General features: G+C 43.5%; 1 protein-coding gene across 3 annotated transcripts in view; it reads left to right on the forward strand.

Moving 5' to 3' along the window:
* Window positions 1-21,271, forward strand: part of Csgalnact1 (chondroitin sulfate N-acetylgalactosaminyltransferase 1) — a 211,257-nt gene that overhangs the window by 149,219 nt on the left and 40,767 nt on the right. For all 3 annotated transcript variants that reach the window (XM_048330335.1, XM_048330336.1, XM_048330337.1), the window contains exon 4: window positions 5,616-6,539. In XM_048330335.1, coding sequence (XP_048186292.1) covers window positions 5,888-6,539 — 652 coding nt within the window. In that variant the 5' untranslated portion in view covers window positions 5,616-5,887. The remainder of the gene's footprint in view (window positions 1-5,615; window positions 6,540-21,271) is intronic.

Consider the following 21,271-nt stretch of genomic DNA (forward strand, 5'->3'; position numbering starts at 1 on the left):
ATACTCCCTGGTCCGGAAGAGGAAAGAAGGGAATTCAGTGCTTGGCAAGAACAAAAACACAACAAAACCAAAACCTCTTAAGGGTTCAAGTGATTGTGTCAACTGAACATCTATAGAGCTAGAGATGCTAATCCTTTTCTTCTTTCAGAGATCATCCTTAGTTGATTAGAAATGTCCCTTGCCAGAGGGCGTTTCAATTGCCATATCTCAAAGCTGCTATGCAGCTCTAAGTGCCTGGCCTGTGCTTGGAAACACTTGAGTGTTGTTGTAGACACATTCTGTCCCGGCTCTGGCTCAGAAGCCAAAGCAAGGCTCAGGCTGAGATAGGCTTCCTTTATCAGGAGAGCGCGAGTGTGCACAGCCGTGGGAGATGTGAAAATGCAAATCACAGGTAAATGGGGTTGCAAGAAAAAATGACTTCTAGACAAACCTTCAAGCAACAGCAGAGGAGCCGGGATCCCTCATGAACGGACAAGCACACCTTGAGTTTAGGAACTAGCACCGTTGCGTACATTAGGTGCAGCAGAGAAGTTCAGGTGATCAAGAGTATTGCATGGTGTCACCGATGGCTGAGAGCAGGAAACTGAAGATCAGCCAGAGTTGGGTTGGGAGTGAGCCCAGCTTCTTGCCAGCTGTGTACCTTGGGCAGGTCACATCACTCCTCTTAACTTTCCATTTCCTTATCTTGAATGGGGATAATAAGACTGAGCTCATTGGATTGTTTTGAGGATTAAATGTGATAATGTTCATAACATGCTTAGTCTGATGTCTGGCCCAGAGTAAATGCTCGCTAAGTGGTTGTAATTACAAGCAATGGGAAGCCTGATTTTAAGGCTGCCTGTACTTTGTGCCACAGGGCATGTCCCCCATCACTGAAGGAGTGGTAGACCAGGCAAGGGTCTCTTCAAGGTGATTCTTAGCCTCAGTTCCTAGCTGGCTCTTGGCTGGAGGCTCCCATTATTCTCAATATGGGCCTCTCCCTAGTATTCACAATACGGCAGCTTGCTGAGCAAGATAAAGGACTCCTAAGACACAAGCTGCCATCTTTTATCCCATATTTTCATTGTCTTTTATCCCACCCCTTCTTCCATATGCTATTGCCCTCCACCCCTGTCAAGCCCCTGATACAGGTCGAACAGACATACTATGGTATGAACACTGGGGAGCCACTTGTTGGGCGCCATGATGGAAGCTCGACCTCCAGGAATTAAGCTGAGAGCCTGAGCTGGAAGGAATTCTAAATGAAGCCATACATTCCAGTACAGTTGGCAGAGAGCATTTGAAAATGGAATAATAAATAAATAATAAAAATCCTTGCAGTATATCCTTTCCATACCCACCCAGGATGGCCTATTGGCCCGCATGTGCCTTTGGTATATGTTCTGTGAAGACATTGGATCCTTTCACTGCAAGTCTGTTTGCTAATCCTTCCCCTGGAGAGCCGTCAAAGAGCTCACTGTATCTGCCAGAGTGGAGCTGACCTGCGTGGTGCTACTGAGGCTTTGGTCTACCACTTCCTGAAGCAGAAGACACTGCTCATTTCTTTCCTCCATCTCTTGGCTGTGCCTGAACATGGGGTGGAGATGTCTTGTAGGATTTATTGCTATTCCTTGACTAGTTTGCTTTATCACTCACAAGGCCTGTCATTGTAAGGTGCCATGCGGCCTGACCTGGTTTGCCAGGCTCTGCCTACCGCTGACTTAACAACTTTTCATCCACCTGGCTTTTCCCGGAGTCTGCCATGATTGATGTGCTTCTTGTGGACATGAACAGACATATTCTGGAAAGTTCTCTGTCCTAGTACCCAGTTCTTATGACTGACCCAATTGCTTACTGGGATCTATAGAGGAAAACACTCCCAGCCTTCCAAACAGCACTGTCTGACCTAGTCATAGAAACTTTGACATCCATTAACAATATCAGAACAGAGTTATAGGTTCTGGATCAAATTTAGGTGTGTCTTGTTTTCCAATCACTTCTACTTGACAATAATGAGAGACAGTTTCTGTGGCCACTTGCGAATCCTGACAACTCATATCATTTGTCTGAAGTTATTTTAAATTATATATATGTATGTGTGTGTGTGTGTGTGTGTGTGTGTGTGTGTGTGTGTGTGTGTAACCAAACTGTCCCCTTTCCCATCCTCTTCCCCATACAGTGGTAAGTAGGAACATGGTGTAAACACTTCAATTTCAGGCCTCTAAGAAGACTTAAGTTACTGCACGTATTTGTAAGCTCAGTGATGTTGGTTTCCCATGACTTCTTTTCTCTATGGCTTCTTCTATGACATCTTAGAGGCAAGTCCACTGAGCATGGTAGGTACTTAAGGCCTATGAGTTATGCAGAGGGATGAAGAGAATCCCCAAAGGAGTGAACTGTGGACTATGACTCCCTTCCATCTTTGGGTCACTGCTGCATGGTTTGGAGGTCTAGGGATGCTCTGGCTGTCTCCTGGCCTGGCTAGAATGATAAGGATGTTGCCCCACTTCCACTTGGGATCTTTGCATACCCACTCCATCTACCAGACCCTTTCGCACGGACCAACTCTGTCCTTCAGATTTCTTGCCTTAAAGTTTCAGGAAGGCTATACATTCCTCAAGCATTTTTTTATAGTCAGTGAAAAGTCTCTGAGGAAGGCCTGGAGATATGGCTCAGTGGTAAAATACTTGCCTAGCATGCACAAGGCCCTAGGTTTGATCCCCAGCACTGCAAAAGGAATCGTGCTGACCCGAGGAGGGTGGAGCTGCATGGTACTGAGGACTCTTTCCTAGTGGGAGAGTTCTTGTTCCTGTTCATTGGCTCAGACTCAGAGGAGTACTAGATAGCATGGCTTTGCAGAAATGGTTTGCCCTCACCAGGGACCACAAAGATTTCCTGCTCTCCATTCTATGGCTGTCCTAAGGTCATAAAAATGGCAACAAAGCCCCGATGCTGTGAATCTTTTTCAGCCTAATCAATAACTCAAGTGTTCAGACATGGGCTTTGGCCAAGGATGGGAAAGTGTCAGACAAAGCCATTGGTAAAGATGAATGCTTAAAAATCCAAGTGGAAGGACATCGACATGAAGATACTCAACAATGAGAAAATAAATCTGTATCTCTCTACTTCCGTAAGTCTCCAGGTACATCATTGACAAGGGCACTATCTTCCTTACCATTCCTTCTCTGTTCCAACTCCCCGAGAGACTGAGGTACTCTGCAAATCCAAATTCCTTTTCTAAGAGTTAAAAATAGTCACACAATGCTGCTGTGATCTCATAAAGTGGTGTTTTCACTGTCATCTCTAACTCGTGGTAAGTATTGTTTGGTAATTACATGCTGCTGCTCTTCATGCGCAAGTCAAGGAAACAGTTTACAAATGCTTAATTTGTTTCTGCAAGCCCAGAGTTTAGGCAGGGAGAGTATACCGTGGCCCTGTGGTTCAGTTGACCATCAGTCTAGTTGGCAGTCTAGGTGGCAGAGTTAGGGAAATGATATCTACTGTCAAGGATTCCATTCTAGAAAAGTGAGGTCAAGAAGATGGAAGGGGAGAGAGAGAGAAGCTGCCACCTGGATAAGGTGCAGACACCATGTAGCTCCCTCTCCCGTGGGAACTATGGCCCCACTAATAAACCTCCTTATGAAAAAAAAAAAAGAAGGTGGAAGGGGAAATAAGTGGAGAGAAGAAGGGTGAATGAATGATGTCATAATGTTCACTATAAATAGGTGAAAATGGAACCAGGTAAATTGAGGGGGTTGGTGGGGGTGGTAGAGATAGAAGAGCATGATTGATGGAAGATGTATTGTACTCACAAAGTGACGAGTTGAATTGAAACCATTTGTACAACTACCTAAACATGATGGTTTTTAAAGATTAAAAATAAAAAGGAATGGCATTCTGGGATGTCAAATAAAAGGCCCAAATTTTCCATTAGTAGGAATAGGAAAGAACTAGTATAGTAGCCTCTAGTCTCTAGCCTCTATTCTGTTCCTCTACAGTATATTAGCCTCCATTATCTTTACAGAAACACTAAAACCAGCTGCTATTGTGATATAGATCACATTGCATTAGGAAATGCTATTCTGCTAAAGGATGCAGAGTTCTGTGTCTGACTTACAATGTCCTCCTTCCAATATCTAAAAGGAAGAATTCAACATTCTCACTAACAGCAAATTTTGGTTTTTGGTTGCTTCTCTTGAAAAGTGCATTTTCCCTCAGATATCTATGTTTTTACCTCCTCCTTTTCCTCCTTAAGAGTTGAATCAATAGCAACTCACCTTGACATTTATCCCAGTGAACTTCAAAAGCCAGAGTAACAAATAGACCTATAGAACAGAAATGATAGAATATTCTATCATTTCTGTTTTTTTTAACCATAGTCTGAATACATTGTTTCAGTTAACCAACATGATTTCAATCTGTTATGCAAATATAACAACAATCCCATTAAAAACTTGTGAGCAAGTTTGCATATTTTAAGTTTCTACAGCACAACAAATTGTGGTTGAATGTTCCATCTTATTTTTATTAGCTTATTTTGTCTTTAATGACAACCTATTTAAAGCAGAAATCTTTCAAATGGCAGAATAACTTGATAACATGTCTTCACTGGTAATTTAATACTCATATATAATGAGTTCATCTGAGAGATTTCATTAAAATCAGCAAGGTGCCCAGCTACCAAAGCTGAGATGTTTTTAATCACAGAATTACAGTAATTATACAAATCCCAAGATTTTCATCAGACGGAAGAGGCTTCCAGGGCTAAACATGCACTTTAAACTTAGCTCTAATAACTATGTATTGTTCTAAATTATAGTAGAGAGGGTCCTCAGGCCCAGGAAAATACTGGAGAGAATATTAGAGAGAAAATCCTGTGTGCTGGATTTTTAAGGGAAATGGAGGGAGGAATTATTTTGGATCTGGAGTGGTTTGGGCAAGAGGTACATCTCCCCATCTCCTGGGTGATGGAGGAGAAAACAGCCATGTGTGAAAATAGAACATTCAGATTAAGTCAGTGAGCTCAGGGCCATCACCTCCAGTTTTAGAACAGAGTGAATGATAGCAGAACCTCTTTCCCCCAGGGGGCCTAGAGGTGCTAATTGACTTGGTTAGAGTCCCTTTCCCATCAGCCACAGGAACAGAACTACTGGAAAGGAAGTGATTATTGGCCAGAATCTGGATTTCTGGGTTGGATGAAGACTAAGAAATCATTACAATGGGCTCCAGTGGCTCACGCCTGTAATCCTAACCATTCAGGAGGCTGAAGTCCTAGGCCTACAATTTCAAAATCATAAGCATTTTACTTTTCTAGACTTTTACTTTTACTAAAGTGTGCATTGTGGTGGAGAATTTACATACACAAACACACACACGAGGGAAATAGAGGAATAACTCATAATCCTTCTACCCATGAAGAATTACTATTTGCATTTGGCCACATTTCCTCCCATCTTTCCTCATCTCCTTTGTTCTGCACATGTCCCGTCCACCACAGACGCACATTTGTGCTCTGATGGACACACAGGTACCACTATTTCATCATTCTCGGGGCACTTTGCCTGAACCCTTGGGGAGGTCTGTTGCCTCTGCATTGTCTTGGGGTGCTATTTTCTTCACCCTTTCTGTCTCCCCAGGTCCTGCAGTTCTTGGGAGGACTACGATGCGGATGCATGGGAGAAGCTGGGGCCTTCACCTCGCTTGTTTCTTCCTGGAAGACCCTTCATTAGACGCAGGAAAGGACCCTCTGCCTCCTGTGGTGGTCAGCTCCAAGGCTCTGGCCCCTTTCTAGGTGGAAATGGACAAAAGGAGCACTGGGGGCCCCAGACACATGCTGTCTGTGGTCTAGAGTGGGAAGCCCTTGCTCGGGGGGTCCGGGGGGTCCTGCGATGCCCCGCAGCCTGGACACATGGCCTGCACCCCAGTGACCATGGTCCGCCGCGGGCTGCTGGGCTGGATCTCTCGGATGGCGGTTCTCCTGGTGCTGGTCTGCTGCGCTGTTTCCGTCCTCTACATGTTGGCCTGCACCCCTAAAGGTGACGAGGAGCAGGCCTTGGGGCTACCCCGTGCCAATGGTCCCACGGGGAAAGAAGGCTACCAGGCCGTGCTGCAGGAGCGCGAGGAGCAGCACCGCAACTATGTCAGCAGCCTCAAGAGGCAGATCGCCCAGCTCAAGGATGAGCTGCAGGCCCGCAGCGAGCAGCTCCGGACCGGGCAGGAGCAGGCCAGCGAGGCCGCAGGGCTGCACCCCGGCCCAGGCCCTGCACCCCAAGCCCAGGCCGACCTGCTGGCCTTCCTGCGTGCACAGGTGAGCAAAGCCGAGGTGCAGAGCGGCGTGAAGCTGGCCACGGAGTACGCGGCGGTGCCCTTCGAGAGCTTCACCCTGCAGAAGGTGTACCAGCTGGAGACCGGCCTGACCCGCCACCCCGAGGAGAAGCCCGTGAGGAAGGACAAGCGCGACGAGCTGGTGGAAGCCATCGAGTCGGCCCTGGAGAGCCTCAACAGCCCTGGGGAGAGCGCCCCAAACCAGCGGCCTTACACCGCCTCGGACTTCATAGAAGGTTGGCCTGCTTGTAAATTGAGGAGAGGTTGGTTGGGTGGGGGGGGGAGCGGAGTCAGAGAAGAAGCATCTTTTCTGGGGTACCCCCCCACCCTGTTCTAGGGTTCCATCTGAGACCAGCAACTGGATGTGGAATGGTCTATGGCAAGTTTTCTGGTAGGGAGTGTTGGCTTGTCTTGCTTTCCAGGAACATCTGTTTCCACTTTCTCGTGGTAACTGGCATTGAGGGCAGTTTTGTTGTTCCTTGGCAGAGGTTGAGTGTCAGGCTGTCCATTTAAAAAGAAAAAGAAAAAGAAGGAACCTGGCCCTCACGGTGCATGCCTGTAATCCAAGCTACCCAGGGGGGCTGAGATGTGAGGATGGTGGTTTGAAGTGACTCATCTCCAAGTAACTACCAAAAAAAATTTTTTTTAAGTATATGGTGTTGTGACTCCAGTGGTAGAGTGGTCGCCTTGAGCACAAAAAGCTCAGGGACAGAACCCAAGCCCTGAGTTCAAGCCCCAAGACTGGCACGATACATACATACATACATACATACATACATACAATCTAAACTGAAGAAAACAAAATACGCACATAATACTTTGAAGTCCCAATAGAATAGGAGAGATGATTTTCATTTTATCTCTTCTCCCGGGGATTTTTAGGAACTGAACTGGCTATCAGACCTCCAAGGAAAAGTTAGCAGAGTGCTTACCATTGCCCAAGCATGCAGGCCTGCTTGGAAAAACTTCAACTGAGACTTCTCCCTTAGTATGACTCCCCCAGGGATAAGGATATAGTGCTATAAATTCATGAAAAACCTGAAGTTGCTTAGCCAGCTAGTGACAGAGGCAGGGTTGACTGACTGATTGATTTGCTTGATTGTGATACCGAGGTTTGAATTCAGAGCCCGGTTGCTTGCTTAGGCATGTGTTTACTGTACCTCTTGAACCATGGCCCCGTGCACATGTTTTTTTCCTGAATTTTTTGTTTTCATTTGGGTCTTGCATTTTTGCCTGGGTCCTCCTGGACCAAAATCGTTCACCCCTGCATTGCAGGGGTGGCAGCTCAGCTTATTGGTTGACATGAATCTTGCTGACTGTCTTCTGAGGCTGTCCTCTAATCATGACCCCTTCCTTCTAAAGAGCTTGAATCATGAGCCAACAGCCCCCAACCCCAATCCAAGATTTTAACCCAGCAAGTCTTTCTCCAGCTGCCACCTCATTGCATTATACAGATTGTCAGAACACATGGTCCTGTACAGAAATAGAACAACTGGGCACTAGACAGCCTGGCATTGTGGTGGTCTGATTTTTTTTTTTGGTAGAAAACTCATTATCTTTTCATTAGATTACATATCATTACTGGTTCAAAAATCAACTAGTACTTTTTTTTTTGCAGTGATAGGAATTGAACCTATGTTCTTGCATATGTTAGGCAAAGCCCTCTACCCCTCAAGCCATGCCCACAGACACTGTACTTTCTATCAGTTATATTTTTTTGTTTTTCTAAGTCGTAGCACACAGGGGTGACACGTCAGTTTTTAAATACATCTTTCATCCTTCCTCCTAACCCAACACCTCCCTTGACACTGCTTTTATTTTGTTTTAGAGATAGGATATCACTGCTGTCTTTCCCTCTCCTGGCTTCCTGAGTATCAGCTGGGATTACAGGCTTGTGCCACCATGCCCAACTTCAGCTAGAAATTCCGAAGAAGTTGTGCTGTCAAGGATAACTACCTCCCTTCCCTTTGTGGGTGGGGGGACAGAATTGATTTCAGCTTGCCCAGAAATATATCTTGTCCACCTAACCCCTTTCTTCCTTTGCCATGAAACTGGCCCGCGGTCTTCCAGGCAGATTGATCCCTCATCACAACCCCTTTGGCTGCTCTCAAAGCCTGTTCTCTTTGGGTATTTTCTTGGCTTGGGATTTTTTTTTCCCCACTTTACACGGGATACACAAATTCATGCAGATTTAATGTGGCACTGTTTTTCATATACCATGAGCCAGGTAAAGAAATCATTTCAGTGTGTGGATTATTTATTATTTTTTACACTCATTTTACATGAGATTTAAAAAAAATAATCAGAACCTTCAGCCATAACTTGTGTAGTATTCATGCACGGTAAGCACTCAAGATTTCAAAATATAATGATGAAGCGGTATCAGACCTTATGGTGTTTTACTGTGCTTGACAAATTTCCACATGTATTATCCTTCGAGTTGACCCCCTGGGAATATCACTAAACATCTTTAAAAAAAAAAAAAAAGCAACTCCCCATTGCCTCTCTCCTTCGAGTAGGGATGAGAGAGCTGCCCAGGTAGAAAGCAATTTGAAAAAGCACTTGATTACAAATCAATGCTTGCCTTTTCGCACATTTGCCCTTGTTATTGTCAGGCTGCCTCTGTGTTCGCAATCTCGGTGTGCTTGTCTGTGTACAATGCCTTGTTACATGAGGCCCAGTGCTCTCAATCAGCAGTGACACCAGCACTTTGTCCCATTTGCTCTGTGATAGAGCTGGCTTTCTTTTGGCAATTTTCTCAGCAAAAGCTACCCCATGTTGCTTTTATGGGTCTCACGTGGCTATTGTTGTGAGGGAGAGCAGCCCACAGGCACCTTCCAGATCTTGCACAAACCTAAATCAATGTTCTCACATGACAACTAAATAAAGACAAAGCATTTTGAACATGTTTATGCTCCCCACTGATAATGATTTCATTTGTAACTTCTTATCTGTGGGTAAGAAGGGATTTGGGGAGGCCTTTTTTTTTTTTTTTTTTTTTTTTTAATAAATCAGTCCTGGGGCTTGAAATCTAGGCCTGGGTGCTGTCCCTGAGCTCTTCAGGTCAAGGCTAGTGCTCTACCACTTGAGCCACAGTGCCACTTCTGGTTTTCTGGTGGTTCATTGGAGGTAAGTCTCACAGACTTTCCTGCCCAGGCTGGCTTTGAACTGCAATCCTCAGATCTCAGCTTCCTCAGTAGGTAGGATTAGCAGTGTGAGCCAAGGTCACCCAGCAGGGGCCATCTTCTATAGTTACAGGAAGCAGGCTTTGTGAAAAAGTCCGCCAGATAGAAGAAGGAACAGAGAGATAGCATTCAGTAAAAGGAGGATCTTGGAAGATAGTGATGTTTCAGAACAAAATGGGATCCCAGTTACTACAAGAATCCTGTCATTGGCTGGGGGCAATGGCTTAGGAGTGTAATCTCAGATACTTGGGAGGTAGATAGAGGAAAATTATGGCTGAGGGTCATAATGAGATCTTGTATGATGATATTTGTCTGTAATCCGCAAATCATTACAAGGCAGAGGTTGGAAGACCATGGTCAGAGAAAATCCTGGGCAAAAGCATAAGACCCTAGTTGAAAAATAACTAAAGCTAAAAGGGCTGGAGGCATGGCTAAAGTGGTAGAGCACCTGCCTTACAAACCCAAGACCCTGAGGTTATAAATTGTGATTCTTGGTTCAGAGAGGTAGATGGCTGGACTGAATTCTCATTTTAGTTTGCTGCTTTGCTGTCCACACCTTGTTAAGGTCAAAGTTGTAAATGGAGAAGGCTCAGTTTGAGACCATTCTTCCATGATGAGTTACGGCAAGTGTTAAGTACCTTATATGGGTAAAATATTTCATTAAAATAATTTATTCACATTTCTAGACATTATCTCAGAGAGCATGGTTTTGATTTGTATGTGAGGTTTCATTAGTACAAAAATTAGAGCAATTTAGCTGAAGTCTGAGGAGAAAATTTTCGGTTAGAAGACGGGGTCTTTTACACACTCTGAGAATTCTGAACAAAGGCAACGGATTTGCTGAACCTTTAACGAGTATGATAAAGATGGTGATTCTTCGTGCTTAAAGCAATAATAAGGCCAGACTTAGTGGCGCATGCCTCTAATTCCAGCACTCGGGAGAATGAGATAGGAGGAATTTGAAAACAGCCTGAGCTCTACAGAAAATACAAGGCCAGTTTGGGATCTATAACAGCACTCTACTTCAAAAGAAAGGGAAAAATATGGATAACAAAAGTCCACAAGATGAGGGAAGATGGCAATGACTCTATGCAGCCTAAAGCTAACTGTGAAATGGGTGACTTGGTGACATTAGCATGGGGCACTGTGTGACTCACCCCTGAAGCTCCGTGAGTCTCCACTCCTCCACTATCAGACACTTGATAGACACACCCTCCATGGTTCCTCCCAGTCTCAGACTCCAGCCTCTCTCAGCAGCAGAGACAAAGCTTCGCTAACTCTTTTGCTAAGCCACCATTTCTGAGGAATGCCTTGCTCGCCACTCTTCAGTGTGACCCAGTAGGAGCCACTTGCCTTTTGGTAGATGGGTTGGCACTTACTCTGTAACAGGAGAGATTCAGAGAGATGACTTGTAAGGTCTGAGCTGGCTGTGGTGGCTGCCAGCACTTCTGTAAAGTCTACAGAGGGAGAATGTCTACTTAGGCCCGTCTAATTTATCATCTCCATGATTTAAGTACTTGTCTCTAAAAGCCAGGGAGAGCAGTATCTGCCAATGTGGCCCTGGTGTTTGTGTTGGATTCTTTCATAATCGCATTCATCTTTGACAACCATCTGGGAAAGCAGAGAAAATGGAGTATGATCACATCCTGGCTTCGGGACATCCCCCTGTTTACCTCCTCACAATAACACAAATCTCCCTTCTCAGTGGGTGTGCTTGAGTTCTTTCTTCAGTAGAGGATACACACACTAGCACTGGAAACTCAATGACACACCATTTGGCTTGGATTTCATGTTTTTCGGGAGAGCATTTGGACAGGCATTTGACATCATTCCATACACAGATTTAGCTTGCTGAACTCTTCCTCCTTTGCAATCCGGGCATCTGACAGCAGGACTCCTCAGAGAGCTGTTAGTGTCTTCTGTCTCCACGGGGTCAGACTCTGCTCCTGTCACCTTCACGTGCAGCTCCTCCCCGCCCCCTCCCTCAACTCCTGCTGGGGGGGGAGAGGGAGGGGGGCAGTGGAGGATGAATAGTGTGGCCAAAGGGATCCCAGGCCAAATACTCGATTTTAGGGGTGAAATGGAGCCAAGCCACAATCTGCGAGACAGCAAAAGCTTTGAAGGAGTTTGGTTTGGCTGTGCCCCTCCAAAATGCAGTAGCATGTGAGAGGCCCTCCCTTCTTTATTTATTTATTTATTGCTTCGTTTTTGTGGGAAATTTTTATTTGGTATCACTGGGATTTGAACTCAGAGGCTTATACTTTCTAAGACTTGTTTTGCTGTATTTATTGGTGGCTAATAGGACGCCAGGGTGTGGAGGGCAGTTCTAGTCAATGAACACAGTTTCTTCGGGAAGATATGAAGTGCTAAAGTTAGAATATAGTGATGCTCACATGACTCTAAAGAAGTCGTCTTACAAACTTTAAATAGTAAATTGTGTATCACTTGTATCTCGAAAAATTAATTGATCAAAATAAAAAGATAACCAGGCACTGGTGGCTTATGCATGTAATCCTAGGTACTCAGGAGACTGAGATCTGAGGATCGCTGTTCAAAGCCAGTCTGGGCAGGAAAATCCATGAGACTCTTATCTCCAATGAACCACCAGAAAACCAGACGTGGTGCTGTGGCTCAAGTTGTACATACAGCACTAGCCTTGAACTGAAGAGCTCAGGGACAGTGCCCAGCCCTAGAGTTTAGGACCCATAACCACCTATATAAATAAATGAATGAATGGATGGATGGATGAATGCATGAATGAATGAATGATACAGTTGCTATCCTCAAGAAAAGAGAAAAGAAAAAGAGTAGAAGCTTGGAGACTAGTTTAAAAGTTAAAAAATAAAATAGTTGAGGTGTCCAGAGGACTCCTGGATGGATAATGGAGTGGGAGTGATGCTTAGTTTATAATTCTTTACATTTAACCAATGTATCCTAGGGATTGTGTAAACATTTCTTGAGCTAATGAGCATATTTACACAATGGCTTTTTCTAGAAAGAGTTTAAGGCAGCTATGGTATTATTGATACCAAATCTCTTTCCCACTTAAGTAAGCACTAAATTATCTGGAAGGCATGTTTGTGGGTAGACATGGGGATGAGAAGTTGGGCAGGGGCTACAGGAAGGAAGACCCAAATCTCAATGTTGCGGTAGGATTAACCAAGTATGACAAACCTATTTATCATACACAGCTGACTCCCACAAAGATGAATTTCCAACTTGGCAATAATTTTTCCAATATGTTATCACTCGTTGGAGGCCAAACATTTCAGAATAGTTAAGTGAAAGCATGCATGCCATTGTTGGGCCGGTGGCTGTGGGCACAGAGGACTAGGAGTTGGGTTGATGAGATGGAACAGCTTTAAGACCAAAACACAGCTGGGCCTCCAGATGGTGTTGAAGTGGACTGTGCCATTACTATGAAAGCCTTTTAGGGTACTACCCAAGTCAGATGAGAGCATTAGGCCCAATATGGGCAAGAATTGGCATCTGTAGGCAGGCTCGCTCAGCAGTGTAGGTTGCATAGATTTCAATGGCGACAGCCTTGGCGTTCAGACTTGACACTAGAAGATAGGCAGCAAAGACAGTCTGAACCAAGACAGGAGGGTCAGTGTGCTGGGACACAGAGTTTAGCACCTTGGGATACAAATCTGCTGCATCCTGCGGTATGCCAGGCACAGCCCGAAAGTACTGCACTTGGCCCTAAAATGTGAGCTGCGTGCTATCCCACTCAATCAGTGCTTCTCTGTAAAGGAGCTTTCAGAGTTCTCATACCTTAGTGTTTTGCTACCTACATCCTATAAAATTCTAGATATTTTCTAAAAGATTGTCACCAGCTTCCATCGTAAGGCTACAGAGTAAATACGGTATTCATGCTTTTCAAGTCTGTGGCTGAAGATCCTTGAATTATGAATATGTTTATGGTCAGCTAGTAGTTTGTAAATAGTTCAGAGTGTACTTTGGCCTTTCTTCCATGTTTAATGGAATCATTAATCTCTGTAACCTCTATCCACAAATTACCTTGCCCTGGAATTTGTGAAAATTTTCAGGTTTGGTGGCCTCGTATGAAGTATATGGAAGGCAAAAGTATGCCTTAGTATCCTTCAATTATGTACCAAAATTATTGAATCAGTTGTGTGCTTTGCAACTGACTGGGCAACACAGAAGAGTGAAATGTAAAAAGACCATATTTTGTTTGATGCATTTGTATCATGTGCATGATACAACTTTTGGTTAAATTAAAACCCAGATAAATATCATGAAAGGCAAATAGGTGAAAGAAATGAACAGGTTACAAAGAAAAGATTCAGATATCTGTCATAAACATGAAGTCAAAATGAATACTGTGTTCAACTTTGAGTTATAGGTAAAAATTAAAATAAGTCAAATATTAAATTGCCAACATTTAAAAAAGTAACAGTGTAGGGTATTGTGAGGATGGGTGAAGTGAACATTGGCGTTTCATGATAGAAATATAAATGGATTTAACTGTAAGTTATATCAAGAGCTTTCAAAATAGTCATAACTTTTTCCAGCATTTTCATTCCTGAAAACTTATTCTCAGAAATGTCCATGAATATTTATATGAAAAATGTTCAACATAATTAGAAACTACCCAGATGTTTAATAATAGAAGACTGGTAAAATTATACAGCATCTGTGTAGTGAGATACTGCATTTCAAAATCATTTATTCAATAAATGTTAAGTAAATGGGGGGCTGTGTCTCACTATAAGTGACATTGTAATTGTAATTACCAAAATAATTAAAGTTGGTAGCTATATCAAGAAAAAAATTGAGAGGATCAAAATAATATCAAAACACATAAGTTGTGTATGTGTCTGTGTGTGTATGCGCACGCACATGCATATGCCTGTGTGCTGGTACCTGGACTTGAACTCAGGGCCTCACAATCTCACTTGGCTTTTTCTACTCATGGATTGCCCTCTACTACTTGAGCCATGTCTCCTGTCTAGTTTTTTCCTATATGGTAGGATTACAATGATGCCTGTGTTTCCCCAACATTCTTCTGTGAAAATTCATCCTCTTTAGATTTCATAACAAGATAGAAATTCTGTAATTATATTTCCATGACTAAATAGAAGAGTGTTTGACTTTCTAAATGTGACAAATTGGGGCACTTGGAACAGACAGAATTTCAAGTGTGTCCTGCAGCATTCCTACTGGAGAGAAAAGCAAAATTACAAGTCACTGCTCAGTCTTGGCCAGTCTTTATTCTGTGTACCAATACCAGGTTTATTAAAAGGTGACCATCAGCCTGTAAGGCTGTGCAGAGCATTTTCAATGTACCCCAAGCTCCACTAGACAGAATACAGCATACAGTCCCTAAGCGGGGAGGTCTACCAGTTGTCCCTGCCCACAACGTTGTCCCTCCTTCCCTGTATTCTATAAACATCCATTTGACAGAACCAGCATCTCATGTTCCCTGTGAAACCTGTTTCTCCGTGGCATCCTACATTGCTTTCTTGGAGCCTTTTCTGGTACTCCTTCGCACTGAAATGAAAACTTTAAATGGCAGGAGCAAAGAGAATGAAACGTCTCTTCTTGCCTTACAAAAAAAGATCCTGCTGCGAACAATGCATTTTTATTTTATTTTTGCAGCCTGCCTCTTTTTCCTTCTTTCTCCCAAATATGTTGGTTTGTGAAAACTAGTGTGAGCTGCCACAACCTATCCTGTGCCACCTTCCATCTGTGGCCCAGGCTGTCTTGTCACGCCATATATTTAGAACGCCTCAATTAGTAGCGTGCTCTGTGCTATTTCCAGAGGGGCTGGGAAGTCAGATGGAGGAGCAGGTCCACTGATCAGGAGTGGCTTCTGAATGCTGCCCGTTCTTCTCCTCCCAACCCCTAAAATTAGAGGTATTTGTGGGGGTGGGGGGAAGGGAAATCAAGAGAACAGATGTCTAGTGAAGGCAACTAGCATATGTGGTCCACACCGACAATTGGTCATTTTCTAAGCTTGGAACCAGAAATTTGCTTCTGCTTTCTTGCTTCTGCTTCTACTCCTGCCATCCAAGGAGGGAAGGAGATTTTGGTTAGGATGCACAGGGCTAGAAAATATGTGCAAAAGTGTCATCGTGGAAAGAAATCCACGTAGCTGACTGCAAAGGATGGAGCCCCTTAAAAAGATGGAAGGAGAGTGTTTAGGTTTTTAATTTATAATTTAAGTCACTCCAGTAGTTTTAATAAAGCCGGGGGGGTATCACTATAAAGGGAGCCAGTGAAATACACACGATAGTGTAAATCCATCACACATACACACACTCACTTTTATAGCTTTGGTTGGTGATAAGTTATATCATGGGTTCCCCATTGATCTGGTTTGGGATGAGTGACCATTTGTCATATATGAGTAGAATGCATGATTCACAGATGCTGGTTAAATGTTGAAGGAAAAAAATGAACTCAAGGGAAGAGAATGGCTTCTTTTTTTACTCTGCAGTGTGTTGAGTAAAGGTTTATTTACCTTTACCATTGAGATCCAGATCAAGCAGAATCTAAACAAATAAATATAACTGCGGTCATGTTCAATCAATGTTTGCTGATGCTGATTTTACAGGACAAGTGTGTTCCTCCAGGTCTTGATATCCACTTTCAAGCAGAAAGCTAATTTAATTGTAGGCTCGGGGCTTCTGTTTTGTAATCATTGCGCTTCTCTCACTTGGTTTACTCTCCAGTCATCTCTTCCTACCAAAGATGGAGCCATGCAAGCTCACAACGCGCTTTGCTATGAACACCTAGGTGTTGCAGACTCTCCACCTCTCAGTGCTGCCATCTTTTGTTTTTCTAATGGGACTACTGTTCCTTCTTGGATTTCCTTGCACAGAATCATAGTTGCATTGAAAGAATTTTCAAGAATCTTGGCTCAGTGTGAAATGAAAACTCTCCAATTCTGCTGTCACTGGGGACAGGGAAAACATAATGGACCATCTCATCCTGCTACTGCCTGTTCCCTTCAGTTTGGTTTGGAGTCAGGATGCCCGGGTTCAAGCCTCCACTGACCCACTTATGAAGCAGCCATGAATCCAGGGTGTATACACTCTCTGCAAATGAGTTTCTTTGTAAAATCAACATAATTAAGAAGGATTTTATGAGGTTTCTGTAAGCAGTTCGTAGGTGAATCTACACAGGGCTTCCCCAGTTGTGTGATAAATATTAATAATTGTTACTATTTTTGTTATTTGCTGGTAGGCTTTGGGGGGAAGCATTTTCATAGCCTCAGAAATGCCTTGGATTTCTTCCCTAGCTCTTCGCATTCTCCTGAATTATAGCTTATTTTCAATAGATTCCTTTAACAACTGGGCAGTTCGTTTCCTTTTCGGAACGTACCTCCAAAATACCATTTAATATAAATAAAAAAATTCTTCAGTGAACAAGTTAGATTCCAATCTAACTGATGGCTAATGTTACAGTTAATGTTACATTTTTTAACGGTTGTATTGGAAAGTCTGCACTATATTAACTTTATTTTTGGTACATAGAGTTTCTGTTGGCACATGTAAATGACTCAGGGAAGGCCGTGACATGGAGGATTTTGGATTTAGGATAAATGCCAATAGTTTTTTCATGTATTTTTTTGGCATTTATTACAATACGTGGTTTTGTTTTGTCATCTCAACTCTTAGACTGCTGACTCTTCTCAAACTCTAAGCCTTCATTAACCAGAGAGCCCAGTGGTTTCATGATCCCTGTGCTGTTTTTAATTAGGATCCCCATTGGCATAGTCTCTGCTGAGAACTCCCGTGTCATGAAGACAGGTACCAAGTTCATTAGCCACCACTACAGGCAGTTATCGTAGGGCCCTGGCTTCTTAACCTGTTGGAATTTATCAACAGTTCTGCTTTTCTCTTCTGGAATTCTCTCCATGATTCTTATTGACTTTCCATTGATGATGTTAATTACTATTCGGTTCCAGTATCGCTGGTCCAGAACTCAGTTGTCTCAGCCATTTTACTTCATGGAGAGGCTTTGACATGGTGTTGACACGGAGTGGTCCCTTCCTCCTTTGTGAGTTATGTCCAGGGGCCTCCATCTCATGGACACGGGCTGTCCAGAGCCCTTTTTAATCTGGAGAGGGTTTGGTTCAGCAAGAGCAATCGTATCAGAAATGGGTTCTTTTCTTTCCAAATGCCAGAACTACTGCTGGGTGCTGGGTGCTGTGAAATTGTTTATCTTTAAAAAGCAATGCTGTGCTTTGGGATATTAACATGATAGATGAGTCTCTGGGGCAAAGTCTGAGTAAACGTTAAAGCTAAAGCTAAAGGATTAAAATTGAAGCTCTTTAGAACTGTCAATTGGAGGGAAAATTGAGGTAATTCTTCAAAAGGAAAGTGTTGGATAAAAGCATGAGTTGGCACCTGAATATAGGTTAGCTCTCTTTCCCAAAAAATAATGGGTAGAAGATTTCCCTTTGCCTTGGCTTCCTCAGATGGCATGCAGTAAATCCTGACATGCTTTTAAGCAGGCATGAAGTCCTAGAGAACATTTTTAAGCACCAATTCTTTTGATACAGTTATTGAAAACCAACTGTGTGACAGCCACTGCTCCGGACACCAGAGAGCCAACATGAAATCCAGACAAAAACCCTGGTTGTAAGAAACAGTAAATGCAAACCTAAAGAAGTCACTTTCAGCTTGAAGAAAGACGATTCCTGTTGAAAGCAACAAATAGTGGGGTTTCAGGGAAGAGACTACTAGGCAGATGTTACAGTCTTAAGTGAGAAAATCAGACTAGATTTCCCTGAGAAGATGATATCTGAGCAGTGAAAATTAAGGTTATAAGCCATTTGTATATCTTCAGGAAGGGGGCTGGGAATATGGCCTAGTGGCAAGAGTGCTTGCCTCATATACATGAAGCCCTGGGTTTGATTCCTCAGCACTACATATACAGTAAACGGCCAGAGGTGGCGCTGTGGCTCAGGTGGCAGAGTGCTAGCCTTGAGCAAAAAGAAGCCAGGGACAGTGCTCAGGCCCTGAGTCCAAGCCCCAGGACTGGCATGCATGCATATATATATATATATATATATATATATATATCTTCAGGAAGAAGGTTCTGGATAGGAGAAGGGGGACAAACGGCTATTGCATACACTCAGACTTGGGGAATTTCAACCTGAACAGTTAAGTGAGCACACTGTAATCGACTGAGATGGGAAGTGTGTGTGTGTGTGTGTGTGTGTGTGTGCATGTGCGTGTGTTGTTATAAAAACAGTTATGTACCTATACACAATATGTTCTAGAAGGTAGACCCTGAATAGCTGATGGCAATCATCATTGTATTTGCTTACTAGAGCTGTCATAGTAACAAACTATCATAGACTAAGTGTTAGAAACAACGAAGATTTATTTTTCTCATTCTTTCAGTTCCTGGGGAAAAAAAAATCTAAGATCAGGTTATCTGCAAGCCTGGTTTGCTTTGAAACTTTTCTCCTTGCCCTGCAGATAGCCACTGTCTTACTAGCCCCTTCCTTTTCTAGGTGTCCAAATTTCCTCTGCTTCCAAGAACACAAGCCAGATTTGACTGGGGTCTATCCTGGAACCTTTATTTCAGGACGACCATAAAACCCATTCTCCCATGGCAGGGGAAGGGTTGATTTCCAGAGGAAGATATCCTGAGTTGCGTCGTAAGGGATGGATGGGAGCTGTGCTTAAGCGCATATGGAGAAAGGTGGGCGGGGCATGGAGTGGAAATGTGGTTATGTACAACAGGGTTGGGCAGAGCTTGGGGAATGCATGGAGCTGGAATTCATTTTGACAGAAGTTTTGGAGTTGGGGGTCTGGATGTGTCACAATGAAGCCAGAGATAAAATTCACAACCAGATAGAACAATTTGGACACTGTTTATATACTTGGGATCAGGAACAGGAAAGCACTGAAGAGGTTGAACAGCAATGTGGTGTGAACATTCTGAATGGTATTTTGCAATATTGGGTGAACTGGTCTATGGACAGAGAAATTGGAGGTCCTAATGAGTACTATTGTGGTACCCCAGACTGAGAGAGTACCCTTCTAAGCTATCATGGCAGAATTAGGGAGAAGTAAATGATCCAGAGATTCTGAGCAAACAGAACCCATAGAACCTGGTGGTGATCAGATAGAAACAATAGTAAGCATTTACATAGAGATCTCTTTGTGTGCTGAACATGGGATGGAGAGGGAAAGGCTTGGGCAGCCAATATGCAATTTACGGTTTCTCACGAGAAGTAGAGCTAGCCACACAATGGAAGATAAAAATGCCCAGGTCTGGAGGGTGATCCTGATTTTGTGGGCAACACGCATCAGGGAAGTGTCCAAGACAGTTGGAATATGGGTTTCAAAAGAGCTCAACTTCTAAAGCATCGGTATTACTAGGGCACTGATGTGATTTTAAATGACAGGGATGGTGGGATTCTCTGCATATGCTCAGAATACTGGCCTAGAGGAGAACTCTGAGGATGCCCACTCTCAAGTAATAGGCAGAGAATAAGGGCATCCGTGAATGGGACAAAGAGAAGGGCAGGAAACTGGGAGATGGCACCTTAAGAAACAAAGGCAATTTTAGACGGAGAGAGTGTGAGCCTTCACATTGGGTTCTGAAGAAAGGCCATCGCATTCGATGATTAGTGAGGGTATCTCTAGTGGTGTGGCAGGGGCAGAAATAAAATTGCAGTGAGATAAGGAAAGGAAGGAGGGAGAGAATCTGGTCTTCATGTGTAGACTGTATGGCCGAATAGGGTACCCACTCATCACATATATTTATAATGAAAGCTAATTAAAATCACATACAGTGAAAAGTTTAGATCGTGAGGATAAACTAAGCCCCATTTCATGTGCCCAGCTGTCATCTGGAAAGAACAGACTGAGAACATCTCTCTCCGTCATCACAGAAAGTTCCATCGGACAGTGCTGATGCAGCTGCTTACCAATGAAAGAAAGAAATAGAGCAGCAAAATTGCTATTTCTCTCTCTCTCTCTCTCTCTGTGTGTGTGTGTGTGTGTGTGTGTGTGTGTGTGTGTGTGTGTGTGATGAGACATGAGATATTCAGTTGATAAGAAGAGATCACCTGCGGATGCATGCACTTGTTAACCTATATATCCAGTTTCTGTAGTGTACATAAAATGATCCCTCCACTCCTGCTAGTATTTTGAAGCCTTGAAAATTTTCTGTGTGTGTGTGTGTGTGTGTGTGTGTGTGTGTGTGTTTGTGTGTGTGTACCCAGGGCCTCACACTTTTGCTTAACTTTTTCACTCAAGGCTGGCTCTCTACCAGTTGAACCACACCTCCACTTGTGGCTCTTTGCTAGCTGATTGGAGATAAAAGTCTTCTGGTTTCGTCTTCTACAACTGCCTTCAAACCAATATCCTCAGATCTCAGCCTCCAGAGTATGGAGGATTACAGAAATGAGCCCCCAGTTCCCGGTACAGAATAGATTTTAGAATAAGGTGTGATTCCTGTTATAGTTGGGAAAACAAGACAGGAATATTTGAAGGTAAAACTATGACAGAGAGGAGTAGGTATGGCCCATGAGGAAGACACCCAGAGCAGCAGGCTGGATAGGCATGAGATGTTCAGGGAACGGGAAAGATCCCACTGGGCTCCTGTACTGGCCAATAAGGTTGGATAAAAAGAAGATATGATTGGAAAGCGTGTCATTTTGTTAGCTACACTGGAGAGTTGTTCTCATCGTGAGGGTACTGTCTGATTAATCGCAGCCCTTAAGATGTGGGGGAAGAATTTCAATGTGATATTTGCAAGAGTGGAAAATAAGTACTTGGACAGGCAAA

This window comes from Perognathus longimembris, chromosome 21, assembly GCF_023159225.1.
Source record: "Perognathus longimembris pacificus isolate PPM17 chromosome 21, ASM2315922v1, whole genome shotgun sequence".
NCBI lineage: Eukaryota > Metazoa > Chordata > Mammalia > Rodentia > Heteromyidae > Perognathus > Perognathus longimembris.